The following is a 19,607-nucleotide window of genomic DNA, read 5'->3' as shown; positions in this document are numbered from 1 at the left end:
GGACACATTTTTTAATTAAAGTTTAAAATAAAATGGTACCACTACCACAGACTAACATACATAACACTCAAAAACAATGCTTCGCCCGCTTTTACGGTCATTTAAATATATTTGTAGTTGGGGCTGTGGCCACATTTGCAATAATGGCGGCACTGACATATGCACAAGCAAATGGGGGATGTCTTATGTCTGTTAGTCTGTGCCACTACCACAAACTCAACTAATGCGTTTTCAAACTGAATGGAAACACGTATATGTCTACCAATTTATGTACTTTTGTGCATTGAACATTATGTCACTATAAAACGCTGTACAACATTGGCAAACTATCAAGTATGCAACACATTAAAGTTTTAAGTTCAGAAACACATCGGCTCCAACTTGACAAGTGTTCTCACGCACTATGAAACGAAGCATATGATGGATAAAACACAATATTAATGCACGAAAATATCGGATTGAAAAATAATTAACAGCCTTCTATGATTTACATTTTTTGTATATCGCAGACCAGAACGCAGCCATACAGCATCATATGGTTTAAACCATTCCAGTCAAAAAGGGCAAGTTGCTCGCTAACGGGGGGCTATTTGCCAACTCGGATGCGCTAATTGCCCTTCAATTTGCCAGCAAATTGCTGGCAACTAGGGGACTATTTCAAATGCAATATTTAGGCGATTTGCCGCCGTTACTTTTTTGCCCCTAGGGAACGCGCCATTTAATCGCCCTTAATTGCCTAATATGAAAATTACAAAAAATACTTATGTTCGGATGCATCATCTATCACATAAACTAATCAGTATACTAGGTAATCACCACCAAACTATAAGAAGAATCAATGGTGAAATTGGTATTGCACACCAAAACCACCATATGACTTTCATTAGGACTTTAGGTCAGAGATCTTGTTCCACGATTCCACAATTTATTTTTGTGTATTGTAGTATTGAAATTGCCTTTAAATCGCATTCGCAATTTGCATTTGTTCCGAGGGGCAATTAGCACAGACGAGTTGAGTCAAACGTAAAACTGTTTAAATCGCCTAACCATGTTCGTCCGCATTTTTTTTTTTGACTGGGATGTACCAGGTCAAAAAATTCGGAATCCTGAATGGAGTAAGATTCCAGCTCACATGCAACAACCGATACCGAAAACAATTGAATCGGAACCGGTTGTTGCATTTGAGCTGGAATCCATACTGATTCCTTTCAGGATTCCGAACCGGTTCCGGAATGGGTTTAACTGGGTAGGAGCTTACCAAAGATTTTAAACCGGCTTAACACCCCCTCCCCATAGGAACGAATGGTTTCAAAATCGTCCTATGAAGAACGTTCGTTGGACCAACGTTGGACAACGTCCAAATAACAGTTCAACAGACGTCCTGCGTTGGACCCGCGTAGACAGATTTTGAAACAATTTTTGGATGTCCCAGTGTGAACTATTTTGAAACATTTTTTGGGCTTTTCTGTGAGACGCCTTGCTGTGCTGGAAAATGGCATACGTCGAGCCACTCTAGCGCTCATCGGAATTCTGAAGAGAAAAATCGATTTGAATGCCTGCGGAATTCCGACAAAATTACAAACCCTTAAAAAAGTTATATGACCTCATAAGACAAATCTGAAAGAATCCAAATAAATGTGGAACATTGGCCTCGCTAGACGGTGATCATCGAGTACTCAATATATTTAAGTAAAGAATCTGGCACTCAATAGTCGTTAAAATAGAACTTTATTTCTTTTTATTTCTTGTTAGTGGAGAAAATTCAGGAAAATATTTTTCTCCACTAATGGCACAAAACCTATAACTAAATTTGTTATGGAATTCTTGTTTCGACTTTGCCTCATCGGAATCCGACAATAACTTAATGACAATCCATCGCTAGCTCAGTTCTGGCACTAAGTTAGTATCGGATACTGATATGACAATGTCCAAACGCAAATTCAATAACTAATTTAGTTAACGGTTTTGTGCCCTTAACGCGCAAATGTGGTTTAAAACATTTTTATCGTTAGTGGAGAAAAAAGTTTTTACCTAAATTTTCTTCACTAATTCAAACCAAGTTACGACTTCAATAATTTTCATCAACATAATCAGAGCTCCTTTTCTTGCAGTACATCACGCAGGACTAGGGCTTTGCTCAGAAACACAAATCGTTTTGTTTTCGTTTTGGCAGCTAGTGTCAATTCGGCGCTAGCTTAGTCCCGTCACTAAGTAAGTGTCGGATTCTGATGAGATGAAATCGATACGTAAATTCATTAACTAATTGATATAAATATGCCTGATTGACAAACCACAGCAGATTGCGAATGCCGGAAGTGAAAACAGCTATAGTGATATTCAGTAATGAACTTGAAAGAGGTCGTCGAATTCTGAGCAGAGTTTGCACAGCTCTGGTATGCGTGCAAACTGAAACATGATCCACCACAACACCCGTATTGTTCGGGCATGAATATGCACATTTGAACACTTCTACTACGAAGCGAACTGAAGTACCAACTACGGCCGAATGCAGTTCGAAAATCTGAAGTATGTACCGATATAGTACGTACGAAGCCTGGAGGCCTTGGCTACAAAACCTCGAATAAAGCCTTCAAGTAGCTCAGATCCTCAAAATGTCTCAAACCATTCAAAAAATCACGAATTGCTGAAATCTCTCGTTATTTTTAGAGGAGGCTACTGTGCGACTGTCCACCGGTTTAGCGAACGGTGATAGCTGGGTATTCATCGCTCAAGTATGCGGTCATCATCAACACCACTTTTTCGAAATTTTCTTCTTCTGCCAACAGCCGGCTGCCGGTACGAATAATGGCAGCGCTTTTTTTCTGTTAAGTGAGTGGGTGGTCATCGGTCGGTTTGTTGGCGGCACTCTTACACTCTTTTGTCGTTTCTATGTACAAATGTGTACTGCTGTTCTATGTCGAGTACCATAGCTTTTTTTTTTATTTCTGTCCGTTCGTTCGGTGTCCTCGCACATACATTCCACGAGAAGTAAAACAATTTAACAATAACCGGTGGTGGCGTTCCGACGTTTTGGGACGATCGAGAATAAAAATAGAGTCCCTTTGAGGTTGCCAGTTACGTGCGATGTTGTAGAGGTACCGACGGACACGTAATGGGCTGCTATGTTGATGGGTTGATGGTCAAATGAATGATCGCTGATGCTCCGGGGGTCTGGTATTGGTTAATATGCTGATTGGCGACGGTATGACACTGTGGGTTTTGGGCTAGAGTGCAGGCTGGACACTTCTGAAAATGTATGTTTCCCGGAACAGTGGCTGCGAATGTTTTTTCCCGTAAAAAATAGATGATTTACGATCGGCGGACACAAGGTCCAACGTGCGTCAGTTCGCGCCAGTGGAACGAAAGCAACTAGCAAAGGGCCGGCAGCAAACATCAGAGCGTGGGCTAGGTCTGCCACTGCGGTCGGCGTAACGGATTTTGCTGGGACATTTTCCCAACCTGCTGATGTTTTGGGTGGTTCGGGATCAAGTCGGTGGTTCGATGTGCGATCATAGTAGGTCCCCCTATCTATCGATGTGTGGGTACCGCCGAGGCTTGATCGCTCAAAGGTGACTAGACTCCGAGACACTGCCGAACGCACGTATGACGTGTATGGCGTTTTTCGTAATCCTGCGCCGCCGGTGGTGAAAATGTGCGAAAATCTATGCGAGCGTAAATTCCCGCACATTTCTACCGATTTGTGTGCGTGCTCGGGTCCTATGTACCGCGTGACCAATTGGGTCCCGGTGTGTGTGAGGTACATAGGAAAATATGCTGGTGTGCAACCAAATCGGGAGGCAAATCCCGGGCATTCAACAGGCGATCAAATTGCGCCGTATAAAAAGCAAGTTCCACACATTTTTCGGTTAGAACGGCTTTCGAACGCGTAAGTGATAACATCAAACCTATTCATTTCTTAGAGTCCTACGGGAAGATCAGAGAGAGAGAGGGAGAGAGAGAGACAGGGACATATACCTGCCCGTTTGTGGTTGAGGAGCTGTGTGTGACCCCATTTTGTCGGTGGGGCCTAGTTTTCAGTCGATATTGCATTGATAACGGATTACATCATCGATTGTGTGCAACTTGAGGAATTATTTCGTTGTACGCCTGGATCTGCTGGATTATTGTGGATAAGCTGAGATCTGGTTTTTGCAGGACAATTGTGATTTTTGGCGAAAAAAAACGAATAGTTGTAGAACATTCAAAAAGTGCCTGTTGGGACCTGAAAGTGAAACCGAATTGCGTGATATTATGGACTTTTCACGGTGATAAGTGATTTAGTATGAGAAGTGGCGAAAATGATGTTTCAATCAGTGATAGTAGGCGCTTTTTGATCTACAGTTCAACTCATTCGTGACTTTCGCGAGCGATAATTAATCGCGCGAAAGTGGGACATTACATGAACATTCCTTGCACGTTACATAACTGCAAATCGTGAATTCGTTCTGCCAGTGAATTGTGAATGAGAATCTCTTGCCGTCTAATCTGGCACAGTCGTACGAATGAAATAAAAATTGTTATCCAAAAATAGCTCGACCACGGATTGCCTACGAAGGAACACATACATTCCGAAATTTTCTTGGACAATATTCGCAAAACACTTGGAAAGTGGAGAAGAGTGTTGCGTTCTTACGCGCTCCGTGCACTGTCATGCGTATTCGCGCACACACGTGTGCCGTATACTCTGCGCACGCGCCGGCGCACCGAATTTTCGGATACCGGTCCGAATGTCCGTAACAGGGCAGACACGGCGATGATTGTACCGATCGCGATCGAGCCCGGTTACGTGAATAGATATCACACACTGGCTGCCCCATTTGGGGCTGACCTCCTTCAGAAATAGAAACTTCGAAACGCATCGTCGTGCCGAGCGAGAACCGCGACCCTTCCCCCGCAGGGTTAGGTTGATCTGCTGCCGCTCTTATGTACGTGTGCGTATCTGTGTGTCCGTGTCCTCAACCCCCTTTCGGCTGGGAGCGAGCGAGCGACAGTACATAGACATGAGTCATGCACGGGAGCTAGTACGATCCTTCGTGTTCGGGTAGCACTTCGTGCTTTCGGCTAATCCGTGGCCGCCACTTGATCAATCCGATCGGCAACTGAGCCTGTTCAATTCGACAACGAGTCTCGGCGGTTGTAGATCGTGTCTAGTGATAGGGATCCTTGCTCTCTTTCAAGGCTTGCTAAGAATTCACAATTTGGTTTTAGTTCAGTGGTTGATTAGTTTTAGTTGGTAATTCTACCGTGTTAGCAGTTATTAAGGAAGTGACTTTCCTGAACATTGACTACGAGCGAACCTGAGCTGAATAACTCAGTGAATTTGAAAAACTATATTCCCAGTGACGAGGTAAATCAGTAACCGATAGTGATTGAAGCTTAGTTTTTTCTACAATTTCCAGTAGAACAAATAAGTCAATACTAGCCCTGCACCAAACGATCATAGATAAGAGTGAATTTTCTGAAAAAAATCAATCGATCAAATTGAAATTTTTCCCAACCTACCGTGACTAAGCTCCGAGAAAATTCTACTAGCGATTTTCCACCTTGCCTAACGGATCGAGGAAAGCAGTGGCCATGCAAATAACTCAACCAATCGATGTGCCAGTCTCTCTCTGTTGAGTAAGCAGCGTGCACCATCGTCATCTAGAAACGAAACGATGGACCAGTGTTTGAAATTTGTTGAAAGTTTAAAAATACCTACATCTAGCGCGAAAATTTTCCTTCCCACTGGCTCCGATGCTTCAAATTTGGTCAATTAGATCTAGGCTGACGGGTGAGGAACAGCAGCGTCGGCAGCGGGTGCGCGAGAAAATTTCGACTTGTGCAATCTTGCGCGCGCGCTGCTCTCTCTCCCGCTGTCTCTCCGGGCGGCTGCTAAAAATAGAAGCTAGTGTGTGTGCGAACCGCTCCGAACGCTGCTGGCTGCGTACTGCTGCGAACGGTCCCACCGGGATTGCATAACCGATTCATTTGCGTGGGATTGAAATTTTTCCTCTTGATGAAGAAATATTTTCCAAATGATAGGTAGCAGTGTGGTTGATCGGGGGAATTTTGATTGCCCTCGGATGCGAGTGAACAGTTGACAAATTTGTGTGGGTTTTTGGGTAGCGCGAGGAATTAGTTTTATAATGATGTTGAAGTAGAAGACTTTTAACCAATCAATATAGAGTTTCAAAATTTTAAAAGTACCGTGATTTTTCAAACGTGTATAATCCCGTTATGCCAAAAGACGAAAATTCTGTACTCTTTTGTCGAAAATAATCGCACTCTTTTCGAATTAAATAAGGTAATGCGTATGACATTTATAAATATTATACTACACAATATTTTCTAAAGTCCGAAATAATTTCTAAACCAACAGCAGCTATAATAACGGTTGGTCTCGCTATACCCAAACCAGTAGCAAAAAGTTCACCACATAGAAATAAAATGCAAATATGAATGTGAGATACCTCTACCAATGATAAGTAGAGGGAACCGACGACAAGATAGGAAAACAGCAGCAGAATCGTGCATAGATGATTGGTCAGTCACCGCTTTAGAAATGTAATGGTAGATTGGCGTGAATTGATTTTGCACATACTTCGGCATCTTTAAAATCAGACATATAACAGTGATGTACCAAATCGGGTCTTTTATAATGTTTGGGAGGAAACCCAAGGTTTTTTCCCGGTTTTTTTTCAGGGAAAGAAAGATTGAATTTTTTGTAATTGTTTGATATTTTAATAATTGAATATGAATACATTGTTATCAACATTTTTATTAGCATTATTTTCATCAAGTTTTGCTTGAATCAGAAAATTCTGATAAGGCTAGGTCGATTTAATCATTGTCTGATCGCTGATCTCACAATTCTTTACAAATTTTCTAGCACGTTCCAAACTAAGTCTATTGCATTTCTTACTGTGAATCCACCGTAACGTATTTCTACTGTTTCTGATACGGTTGATACTGAAAGAATGTGGATTACAATGGGTGAGATTTCCGATTGTGGTACATCCGAATGACGAATGTCTAGACCACTCTCTTTCTGCATATCACTCACCATTATTTTTCACCGAATTAAGTAGGTGTTTACTACATGTTTCGCCAATACCTACCTTATTTCATTAAAAGTGGAACAGCCCAAGCAGGATAAAAAGGGCTTGGACAAAATATACTAGAATGTAAAAATATGGTAAAACTCATGCGTAAAAATCGAACAGGAGCTTTTCGATGTAAGAGACAATTAAAAAAAATTCAATATAAAAACCATAAAAAATAATTATTCATTATCCGACTCTTAATCTTGAATGAAACGTTATACGGATTTTCCTGTGAGCAAATTATACTGGAGGTTCATTTAAATGCCGTTACAACAGGTTCATGTTTGACTGTTTTTTTCGAGTGAGAACTTTCCAAGCGACCCCAGTCACCAAATTTTCTGGCAGAGACCGCTCTGCTAGATTTCTGTCAGTCTTGGTTTGGCAGCCCTGTCATATTTCTGCGCGTATCCTGTCGGGTTAGTTGAGCTAGGGCGAACTCGGTTTCGCTCGCGTTTTCTTGCAAATTTTGACAGGAACCGAGCAAAACTCTGGCATAACTCGGACATAAACTGTGCAAAGATCCTGGCAATTCCTACCTGGTAGAATTTAACACGAATCGAGCAAAAATTCTGACAAAGATGTGACAGGAATCGTACAGAGATCTTGGCCGTACATTTATGGCTGGATACTGGATAAAAGTGAGCAGCTTCTGTCAGAAACGGTTGTTCCATTTGAGCGAATTCTTTGCCAGAATTCTCGCGCAAAAAGCTCGAAGAAACTCTGCCAGCATCAATTTCGCTTTGCTCAACTTTTGCTAACTTTCTGCTTGTCACGGTGACTGGGACTCTTAGGCTGAAGTAACTATGTCCGATTTTTACTCTTGATTTTAATATTCGATTTTTACATTCTAAGATATTTGAAGTAGGCTTTGCAAATCATGTGAATGAAAATGCTAAGTTCTCAAAAAACATTAAATGAACATCATAAATTCGATAAAACGAAAAAAATGTTTCGGTCAGGTTAGGTAAACCAGGTTAAAACCCAAAAATAAAAACACCAAAAGATGGATTTTTTCCCAGCAGCACATCACTGGCCATATCGAAAATCACATTGAAGGTGGGGTAATTTCGGATGACAACTCAACCCCGAGTAAAACTTATACACGGATGCATATGGAAATTCGGCAAAAACTGGCGCTTGGAGTTTCATTAGGAATTCCAAATGATTTTTGGTTGATTTCCAGCTGGAATGGTTACGAATCAACAGGTTTCAGAATCGATTGTTAAATTTGAATTAAAATACTATCAAAATTAATTCAGGATGCAGAACCAAATCGACAGTATATTCTACGTTAATCCGGTTATGTCCGCCACAAAAATCACCGGCCTTTTTTGTTCAAATATTATTAATTTTTAGGTTAGATTGAAAACAAACCACACAATTTATCCATCACATTACCTCTCCGTCTCTCTCTCCTCTTTCCAACTCGAAAATAAATTTTTAGATTAAGGTATAAGAATTGTTTAATGTCAGTTCCGATGCAAATCATAGATTTGAATGTGCTAAAAAGAGTGAACCTAATAACAATTGGAATCAGTAAAAATTGTTGACTAACAACAGGTTAAAGCCGTTTCTACAAGAAATATAATTCAACATCGAGAGACGAGACAAATTTCTCAACGGCTTACCAATATCATTTTCTTCTATTGGATTTGATCTTTTCGACAATAGTTCTCCAATTCACCTGGTCCATGGTCAATTACCTCGAATCATCCACCGCTCGTAAAATCCTGCAACAAAGGAACGAAGCTAGTTCACCATTTCAGATGTCACTGGACGAGGCTCAAGCAGCAACTCCGCTCGATATTTCGCCAACATTTCAGTAACGTCTTTTTGAAGAAATCTTAACTGATAATGAGATCCCCGAAGCTGTTAGTGTCGTTCCTCTACGTTTTCCAATTCCCAATAAAGTTCAACCGGAAATGAGCCGTAACTCTGGCTGGTTCTAGTTAACATTCCAGCTCCAGTGACACAACCGATTCTAACTATAACTAACTTCGGTTTATTTTTCGGCTGAACCTTACTGGGTTGGCTCTCACCGTATAACCACAACCGCTACAGTCAGCAGAACACTTTCTAAGCTGAAGTTATCGGCTAGTCCAGATCCTGATGGAATTCCATCTGGCGCAATGAAAAATTGCTCAAATAGTCTCCAGCTTTCGCCTTCAATGCTTTTCAAGCACTCTGTGCTGTCAGAAAGTTTACCTGATTTATGAAAAAATCCTACTTTTTCCTAGTGTTCAAGAAAGCAACCGAAAGCGCGTTATTTCGAACTATCGCGGAATAGCTGCATTATGTGCTGTGTCTAAGCCAGCGGTTTTCTTGGATTGCTGCAGACCCTCACGGATAAACATCGATTTTGTGTACTATCAATATGTTATTGTCGGTTTGTTAGGTCTTCGCGGATTCCCAGCAACGACTTCACAAACATAGTAAGCTACACAACTTTAATCAGGCAATGTTTGCAAGAACGACTACAAATAGATGCCATATACTTCATCGCAGCCTTTGACAAAATTAATCACCAGAAAACAGTTTCCAAGTTATTTTCTTGATTGACTTCACTCGTACCTAACCGAACGTGAAAAGCTCAAGAGTCCCTTAAGGTAGTCATCTCGGATCATTTACATTTTTGCTCTATTTAAACGACTGCATGAAACTTGCGTTTGCTGACGATTTCAAGCTATTCAACCTTATCAGGAATTCCAAGGACGCAGAATTCTTGCAGTCCCAGATGCACGTATTAACCACATTGGTGCTATGCAAGCAGCCAAGTGTTCGGATATATCTTGCACTCGCAAACAGACGAAAGCGAATTTCGACTACAATATCTCACAAAGGGCTCTCAAGGAGGAATCATCTGTTAAAGATTTTGAAGCCTACTAAGATCCCAAAATAAACTTCATTTCGCACTTTTTCAACCGCAATGGAGGGACCCACTGATCATATCGAGCGCTTTAGATCACCGTAAGCTTATTGACCTCGATCTGCTCTCTATACCGCGGGATGATTTGAAAGCAGTTTTCATTGCCGATATGCCACAATCTCGAAGCAACTGCTCCGAACTTTTACAACTGTTGGATGTTTAGATTATATTCATCGTCGTAATCCGTCATTTTGTCGCATTCCGGTAGCCAAAACAAGATACGGTTATAACGGACCTTTCGCCAGTATGTGTCACTTTTTCAAAAGCTGTTCCAGTGTTTTCGACTTTCATTTGACCCGTAATATTGCCAAGAAACCGTTTCTGAGCTTGCGTTATCTTGCTAGCTGTCTAGTTTAGTGCTAATTTTCCTAGTTACTAAGATAATGCTGCAATTAATAAGTGGAGAAATGTATCATTTGGATTAATGTTATCTGTTATAAAAGATGAGGAGGTTGTATGCCTGCTGGAGAGCAAATTAAAACAATATTCAGCTCCAGAGGGCTTTTCTCTGCTCCCAAATAAACAAATCCTGCTCCGATTGATCCGATCATCTAGCTCCTCTTCGTTTTGTAACCTCCCACTTCAAAGTGTATACTTTTCCAGAGGAATCCTGATCAGTATTCTAGAAACGCATCCTGCCCATCGCACACGTCCAACTTTAGCTACTTACTGGAAATTGAAATGTTTCTCATCAAGTTAAAGTTGATGGCGATGGTAGTTGATTCTCCGGAAAGGTAGTCGCAGTTGGAAGTTATTCCGTGGAGCTCGAATTATAGAGCAGTCCACTCCGGCAGAACTTACTATATAACGAAACAAAGAAGGCTCTAGAAAAGATGTTAAGAATGTCGAGGTGTATTAACTGACAACGGTTTTCGTAGCCCGGCAGTTGAAATGTAGTTCACCATGGAAGATGTCAAAGACAGTAGAGTGGCTCATCTTATGCCAATTTTCAGCATGGCACTTTTTGTGTTCTTTTTGTATGCAAATTTGTATGGGAAATGGGTTATTTGCATCTCCGCTCATTCAAATCGTTATTTCACTCAAATTGAATAATTCAATCCTATAAAAAATTGAAGAGTGTAGTTAATAACTTTACCCCAAACTATAGCTTGTTAGGAGTTTTATTACGCTTTTTGACAGAAGACTCAAACGAAGTGCAGAATTTTTTTGTTTCCGTCAATACTGCAAATGGTCCAATATTTCAATCCCAAATATCTTACAACATGTTCAACAAAGATTGGGAAGGTTCTCAGTGATGTGCTATCTAATTGCAGTACTTACATAACGGATTTTGTTTAATAATAGTTCCATGAGTTTTGAGTTTAAGTGACTATAAGTTGGAGGGAATTGGTCTTTCGACCTGAATTCTCACCTCAAAATATAGCGTTAGGAATACCCGGGAAGAGATTTCTTTACGTGTCAGTTGTAACGGATTCTACTTCTCCATATTACGACATGCATACTGACATTCGCTCAGGTAGAGTATGAGATAATAGGTCATGTAGCCTAACCTCTATATAGTCATTTATCATATAAACAGGAATCTTAATTCTAACGTTTCCATTTTCAACCACTTGTTTGAAATTGTTCTGCAAAACGAACCGTTCGGCTTGGGCTAACATGTTCAATGAAAGCAAAACTGCATTGCGAAGATGAAGGTACTGAAGGTAGGTGACTTCCGTATGCCTAAACCTATCACCATCTGACAGAAGGTATCCACTTCACGAAAAGTCGGTCGTATTGCACAAAATTTTAAATCAATGACCGCGGTATTGGGTCAAATGGCACTCTACTGAACTAATCCAGCGTCCAATTCGTTCCACCATCTTTTATTGTTGTTAATATTTGTCAGCTCTTAGCTGCCTGCCATATTTTCTCTTCTACAGCATCCGGCATCATTTGGGCATCCATGTTTGAACTAATAAGTTTACAATAAACATTCGAACGAATACCTATTAAAACACTAGCGCCACTACACCAGCATATCCTAACGAGTGACCGACATATTTCCAAGTCACTATTTGATCAGCTGATAATTCAGTCAAACCCCGTAAGAAGTGATATCCCAATTATCTTCGGAAAGATTATTGAATTTTATACAACTTCAATGCTCGCGATAAACGACTGTTCTCACTGATCAAACCGTCCTGTTCTTTCTGGACAGGCGTTGGACAATTTTGAAACAGCACTTGACTAGAGGTCACTAATTAGAATTCGAACTGGAAGAAAGCGATCAAAAATCGTACGTATTCAAAATAGAAATTCGTCAAATTTTTGCTTTGTTGGATAAGTTAAATGCTCCTTGACCTATCTCTTACTAAAGGCACCCTAGTTTAAATGTGTAAATTTGAAGACTTTGTTAACACGAAGATTTAGAAGACAAGTAAGCGATTTGTGGACTTTCTGGAAAAGCGGGAGCTTAAAATGTGCCCTCGCAGACGATGACTCCAGTGAGGACCTCTAAGTTCGGTGATGTTCTGATTGCAGACGATTGCACACAGTATAATCACAGAACACAGTCGTCCATCTTCAGCATTCAACTTGTGTAAAATATCTAACGGTTTCGAAAGTAGTTGGGATATCCAAACCTGTCGTTGACAGCGGTTATTCCTCTACCCAGTCAAACTAGTCCAGAACCGGTTCGGATTTCCAGCTCAAATGCATCAACCGATAGAGTCGGAATCGGTTGTTTTCTTTGAGCAAGATTCCATACTGAATCCATTCAGATTTCGAACCGGTTCCAGAATGGATTTGACGGATAGTTGGGATAGGTTGGTGTGGCGGCGCTAGTGTTTATCGAATATTAATTCAAATGTTTACACACGTTTTCTAAATATTTTTGTTCGATCATGGATGTCTGTTCTCTGTGGTATAATGATTCTTCAATGACAGTGATTGACTCTTCCTGAAATATTTCTAGAAATGAATTTTTTTACGAGTCTCACTGCAAAATAACTCAAAATGCGATCTGTGGAATACCCATCTCCGGTAGACGTTAATGCAACAATGAGGAGGCAGATTGAGATGGTTTACTTCCTGAAAAAAAAATGATGAAAAATATGTTTATCAAATCTTTGAAAGTGCTTGACGCAAGAAAATAAAATACAGATTCACTGATTTATTCAGTAAACCAAAGAAAAACTTTAAAAAAAGTGAATCGGTTCAACTGAACGATTCTAGCAGCGTCGGAATTTGGACGGTTGCCAGCTTTTTCTTCGAGCGGGAATCAGCAGAACTCTGCCAAAATATTGAAAAAAGTGCAATGATTCACACCCACCGACAAGCCCAAAAAAAATATTTCAAAATTGTTCAACACGGGTCTGCGTTGAACGATTATTTGGATGTCATGCAACGTTGGTCCAACAGACGTCCTTCATAGAATTATTTTGAAAACAACAATTCTTAGGGGGTAGGCAGTTCATTTTTCGGCTTCTTACTCAAATATGGCTTGAAAGCGATTTGAAGAACGAACAAACGGAAAATAGTACCAGCCGTAGTGTAGTTGGAGCTCAGTTGAATGACGCTAAAGTGTCTAGATTTGCCTTTTACTCAGGTGTAACTAGTTTAGAGACACATGGAATATATTACAAATCTAAAAAAGTAAAATATTGTGGAATTGAGAAAGAATTTTGCTGTACTTACTGAATTTAAGTGGAAAAGAATGTCCAAAGCTCTTGGTAGCGCTATTTTAAAATTATGACCTCTGGCTGCATTATGCCCGAACGAATACACAATAAAGCCAGTTGGGCTCTAATTCGAGCTGGCTTGGTAGCTGATGAATATTTTCTGCAATATAATGTGCACTGGTTTTTAACTGTTTGGGATAAGCAATAGATCATCGGAACTGACACAAACAAACATTCTTTTAAAGCTTCTTTAAATCTCTTCAAAAGCACTGCGATTAATAATTCTCTCTTTCTCTCATTCTCTCTCTCTCAACAGGAAGGCAACTACGGGCTGAAGCAAAATTCTCTCAAACTAAATTAACGTGTCTCTTATTAGCCCCCGTCTCATTTCGAATTAAAACAAGCTCAAAATGCCGAAGCCAGTCGTCCAAGTCGGCGATGATCCCGATCCAAGCGAGTGGCTGTTCGTCTCGCTCGAACAGAAGCGTATCGATCAAAGCAAGCCGTACGATGCCAAGAAGGCTTGCTGGGTTCCGGATGAGAAGGAGGGCTACGTGCTGGGTGAAATCAAGGCCACCAAGGGTGATCTTGTCACCGTAGGCCTGCCCGGCGGTGAGGTAATGCATCGCTTCGATACTTTCCTAAACACAAACATATCCAGCACAGTTACGCGAGTATCAAACGGAAAGCGCACAGCGATGTTACAAATGAAGGAAGATTAGGCGACACATGGCGAATACACGGAAGGGTCGTTCCTGTCGTAGATTTAGCTTCCGTCGGATAGCTGATCCCTTGGGACAGCTCATCGTTGACATTTAGCTAAACTCCGGCATGATCGGGTCTACCACTGTAACACTACACAATTTACACTGTACATTTTTTCCCATTTCACACTAGCAGGAAAGGACCATTAAGATGGATCTGGTCTCGCAAGTGAATCCTCCCAAGTTCGAAAAAGTTGAAGATATGGCCGATTTGACTTTCCTAAACGAAGCTTCCGTCCTGCACAACTTGCGCCAACGATACTGCTGCAAACTGATCTATGTAAGTGGCTGACGACGCGACTAACTGCTCTTCTCTCTTTTCTTCCATTTCCTACCACTGTATATGCCAAATTGTTGGCTTGGTGATGATTATGATGATGTTGTAAACCCACATTCGGGGTACTTTTGATCGCGACCTGCAGACCAAGGATTTCAAGAAGGATTTGGTCGGCCAGGTCAATCCCCCCAAATACGAGAAATGCGAGGATATGTCCAACTTGACATATCTTAATGATGCATCTGTGTTGCATAACTTGAGAGAGCGATATAGGGCCAAGCTGATCTACGTAAGTATCCGGCTTTGACGGTGAGCACTAATCCGCTAACTCCGCCCACCATCGGACCCTCCACTAAACCAACCTAAAACCTTTAAACCGACAATCATATCAATTCCTAACCAAACTCATTGAACGATTCTCCATTCCAACATCTAATACCGACCCGGAACACTCCCCATCCCCCTCACATCAGTAGCTTTTGCGATCGCGAAACCTCCTCGAAAAAGGACAAGTCACGCAAAACGCACCTGGCACAACCCCTTTGGTTCATCTTGTGGAAAATTGTATCACCCCTGAGAACCCGGCACAAGACGGCCGCGGATTCAACGAGCACCAACCACTGCACCTTAAACATACACCAAAACTCGAGGAATCGATTCAATCAGCTCTCATCACAGTTCGCTCTAAATTCAAACTCGGGACGACCGTTCCGAGCTCATCCGCAATCACTGTTTACTGTACTATAGTGTGGTAGCGTAGAACAAAATCTATTTGGAAACCGGGTCCCGGACCGACAAAAACATGGACAAATGTGTAGTCCGGGACTGTATTCTGTATTTTGTATGATGTGTTAATTTCAGCTGCAAAAAGCCAGTCGCCGACGTCATAAGTAATCACGCTTCCCTATCATTCCACAGACCTACTCCGGCTTGTTCTGCGTTGTCATCAATCCTTACAAGCGTTGGCCGCTGTACACCATGCGTGTCGCCAAGATGTACCGTGGTAAGCGTCGTGCTGAAGTGCCGCCCCATCTGTTCGCCGTGTCTGACGGTGCCTACGTTAACATGTTGACCAACCACGAGAACCAGTCTATGTTGATTACCGGAGAGTCTGGTGCCGGAAAGACTGAGAACACGAAGAAGGTCATTGCGTACTTTGCCACCATTGGTGCCTCCGGAAAGAAGGACGAGAATGCCGAGAAGAAGGGCTCCCTGGAAGATCAGGTCGTCCAAACCAATCCCGTCCTTGAGGCCTTCGGTAACGCCAAGACCGTCCGTAACGATAACTCTTCTCGTTTCGTAAGTTGCTTGAAAACGGCTTGAATCTTTAGAAAACACTAATCCGTTCCATCTCGTTCATCTCTCAACCCTAGGGTAAATTCATCCGTATCCACTTTACCGGATCGGGTAAGCTGGCTGGTGCTGATATTGAGACCTACCTGCTGGAGAAGGCCCGTGTCATTTCCCAGCAGACTCTGGAGCGTTCTTACCATATCTTCTACCAAATCATGTCCGGTTCCGTCAAGGGCCTGAAAGGTAATATAATCGGACAAGTGGTAATCGGCCACTACTTACGATTGACAGACGGACGAACTAGACTCTCGAATAGGCACAAGACTTTGAACTTGGACAATTTCTTCCTTTCTCTTTTACATTCACTCTGACCCGTAGACCCTTAGACTAGTGAGTAGAACCTCCGTGACGGCAATTTGGAAATTGCACCGCGACACTTTTGTTTTTGTTTTGTTTGAATATCATCGCACAGCACGACTTTTCCTTCCGATTCGGAACATGGTAGGAAAAGTGTACGTTGTGGCCCTGAACTGATACCACATTCCACTATCACCACCACAAATACCAACAGAACCGTACAACTAATCATTGATTTTTGTGATAAACTCAACCAGAAAAGTGTCTTCTGAGTAACAACATTTACGACTACATGGTTATTGCCCAGGGCAAAACCACCATTCCATCCGTTGATGACGCTGAAGAAATGCAGCTGACCGATGTAAGATTTCGGTTCCGTCGTCTACGTGTTTGACGGATTGCATCCAGTGTTTTCAATTTTAGTTTTTTGTTTTGATTTTCAACACGAAATAGAATAGTAGTAAATAACAAACTAACCAGTTGTATGAACGTGTCCGTGGTCATTTAACCCGTAACTAACTCCAGCATTCCTAATCATTTGAAACCGTCCAAGTAACGAAAGGTTCGGATAATTTTTAATTGATGTTCCAAAAAGAGACACAGAAGTTCGGATAACAAAAGAAATCAAAAGCAGATCTCTTATGCGAGCTGTTCGTTGCTTGGGACAGGTAGATCCATGTCGAGCAGATTCCATTGGATTTTGTTTGTAGACTAGTATAACCATGTGTAACACTCCGACGACTCCAGCAGCCAACCAGCCAACAATCTACCAACGAATCAATCAACCAACCAACCATAACATACCGCCAATCCTCGTAATTTTGGCGGGCCACCTCGTCCCAACGAACGAGGCCTACTAGCCATTTCGGACATTTTGCAGGCAGTTTAAGGAAAACTGACCGAACTAACAGAACAACAATTCACCCTGTCATGCACGGTCCGATAATTGATCGACACACTCACGAATTCGTCACCGCTTGCTCTGTTATTCGCACCTGTGTTGTTCAAATGTACACATACACACATGTAGCGAACGTAGTGAAGCATCAGAATCCGTGCGTGCTGCTTCGGTCGGTAGACAACACACTAAATCCGCGCACGGAAACAGCGAAAGGAAGTTTACTCGATTCGTTCGAGAAAACAGTCTAGTGTGTATGGGCTCAATCATTAGGATATAGTTAAATGTTTTTTTTTCATTTATTAGAACCATTTCGCTATGGTGAATACAACATTTTTTCGTGGCGTTTATTCAGAGCAGTTCATAACTGGATTTACCGGAGCTTGAGTTTTTAAAATCATTAGATGTTATATAGAAGGAGGATATAAAATATCACAAATCTGCTATACCGACGAATTTTGATTAATGGTTAGGGTCGAATTGTCAAAATAAACTACGGGCGAATCGATACCAACTGAGCAGAAAACAAAGGATCAACAAAAGAGAAAACTTTTCACTTTTGTTGAACGTCACCATCTGTGCTAGGCACGTATCGACTTACCCGGATATTCATCTCACAGGTTTGTTTTGATAGTTTGTTTTCCGACCTTTATCATAAATTTATCGGGATTCAAGCGCTCCAAGTTAAACCCATTCCGGAACCGGTTCGGAATTTTGAATTGATTCGCCTATTACGATTAGTATATCGCATGAGATGTAAAACCAGGACTCAACCGGTCGCCGAAAAACGTAATAAACATCGGACATCTGGCAACCGGCGGCATATGAACTGCTCTGCAATGCGCTCTAGGCTAGGTGCACAAGCACTCAAGCACATGTAGGGGGGGGAGATTTCCGATCAGAACAATCAACCGAATTCACCCCCGGAAACTCGCTTTCGTTGTAGTTTCAGTCAATTTTCTACAAGCTTACCCCCTCATCTGACCGACTCTGGTCAGACGCGTAGAACCTAACCCAAGCTGTCCAATATCCATTTATCGGACGTGGACTACTGTTTGTGCTTCTTTTTTTGTATATTTTATTTATTTTAAATTTGATCTCATTCAAATGAGCGGAGTTCTAATCTAGAACGAAATGACCAGCTCAATTATAAACAATTGAGCGAGGTTTGACGGTTTGACCTGACAATCGTGAATCACCAATGCACCGCAATCATCCCCATCCATGCACCGTTTGTGTTTAGTGTGTACACAAAAAAAATTGGCTCAGAAGAATAAATGTGATTAATTTCTAGGAAGCGGTTCTTGTGGGAATGTTTTGAAAATAGAAAATGTCTTCAATTTGGAATTAAATTTTTAAATTTTAGAATATTTTTCAGTTTCGTAAACAAACATTTGAAGACAAATTACAAGCTGACAAATGGTTCCCAAACGCATTTCTGTCTTTTAAACCGGAAAGTGTGGTATCTTCCACACACATAGTATGGACGGGTATTTTAGCAATCACAAGATAACATTTTCAGACTATAGTAGAGCTGATGAGGCCACCTTTTAAACATTTAGTCTCTTTGGTTTTTGATATATTCCATTCTTCTAAATCAAAATTATTTTAAAAATCAACAGTTCTGTTCATAGAAAAATAAAAGAATAGAGATTAACTCATAATAATAATCTGCATAAGAGAATTCAATAAAAATTCCTATGCGCCTATTTTACCAATTTTACTACAACTGCAGATCGCTTTCTAGACAAGAAATTTTTGTAATATATTTGACATTTTATATTCACTAATATGCTAGAATGACCAACTCGAGAACCAGGGAGCGTCGTAGCATTTCTGTCCAAACGGTTAACGGAAGTCCCCCTCAATGTAGGATCCTTAAAAATCTTTCTTGTCGAAACAGTTATATCTTGGATCGTTAGGACGTTATTTCTATATTTATAAAATCATTTTGTTAGAGCAGAACGAAGAAAATTTATTGAATTTTTGATTTTGACAATAAATTTTTCCTAGGGTATTCAAACCCAGTTTTGATCGACAACATTCCCGCAAAACACTTTTCCAGTATTTTCTTTTTAAATATACTTTAAGCAATGAGAATAAATCACTCATCGTTGCACACTATTTATTATTTGGAATAAGTTTTGATTTTAATTTTAAATTAAAACTTAATAGTTTTAAAAACGAAGCCAACCAATTTTTTTGTACACTGCATTCTTAGTATTAAGATCAATTTTCAGTTCAACTCAGAAGTTAAATCTGTAATCGGGTCGAGCCGTAGCCAACTTATAACATGCAATAATGACGACTATCCCATGATACCATGAACATCACTCCATTATCAAATTCGAAAGGAAGCTCGACAGGGAAATATCAAGATA

General features: G+C 40.9%; 1 protein-coding gene across 29 annotated transcripts in view; it reads left to right on the top strand.

Moving 5' to 3' along the window:
- Positions 1-3,864: 3,864 nt before the first annotated feature.
- The window catches only part of LOC131678966 (myosin heavy chain, muscle), a 42,635-nt gene continuing 26,892 nt past the window's right edge, over positions 3,865-19,607 (top strand). For 10 of the 29 annotated variants that reach the window (XM_058959451.1, XM_058959454.1, XM_058959453.1 and 7 more), the window contains exons 1-6: positions 5,102-5,347; positions 13,954-14,254; positions 14,824-14,967; positions 15,597-15,977; positions 16,052-16,214; positions 16,586-16,689. In XM_058959451.1, the coding sequence (XP_058815434.1) occupies positions 14,048-14,254; positions 14,824-14,967; positions 15,597-15,977; positions 16,052-16,214; positions 16,586-16,689 (999 nt within the window). In that variant the 5' untranslated portion in view covers positions 5,102-5,347; positions 13,954-14,047. Of the gene's footprint in view, positions 3,887-5,101; positions 5,348-13,953; positions 14,255-14,823; positions 14,968-15,596; positions 15,978-16,051; positions 16,215-16,585; positions 16,690-19,607 lie in introns of those variants that run through there. The other 19 variants (XM_058959452.1, XM_058959446.1, XM_058959438.1 and 16 more) reach the window with 4 other exon arrangements.

The sequence above is a fragment of the Topomyia yanbarensis genome, chromosome 2 (genome assembly GCF_030247195.1).
Source record: "Topomyia yanbarensis strain Yona2022 chromosome 2, ASM3024719v1, whole genome shotgun sequence".
NCBI classification, from domain to species: Eukaryota; Metazoa; Arthropoda; class Insecta; order Diptera; family Culicidae; genus Topomyia; species Topomyia yanbarensis.
The sequence above is the reverse complement of the archived record's forward strand: the minus strand, read 5'-3'. Positions and strand labels throughout refer to the sequence as shown.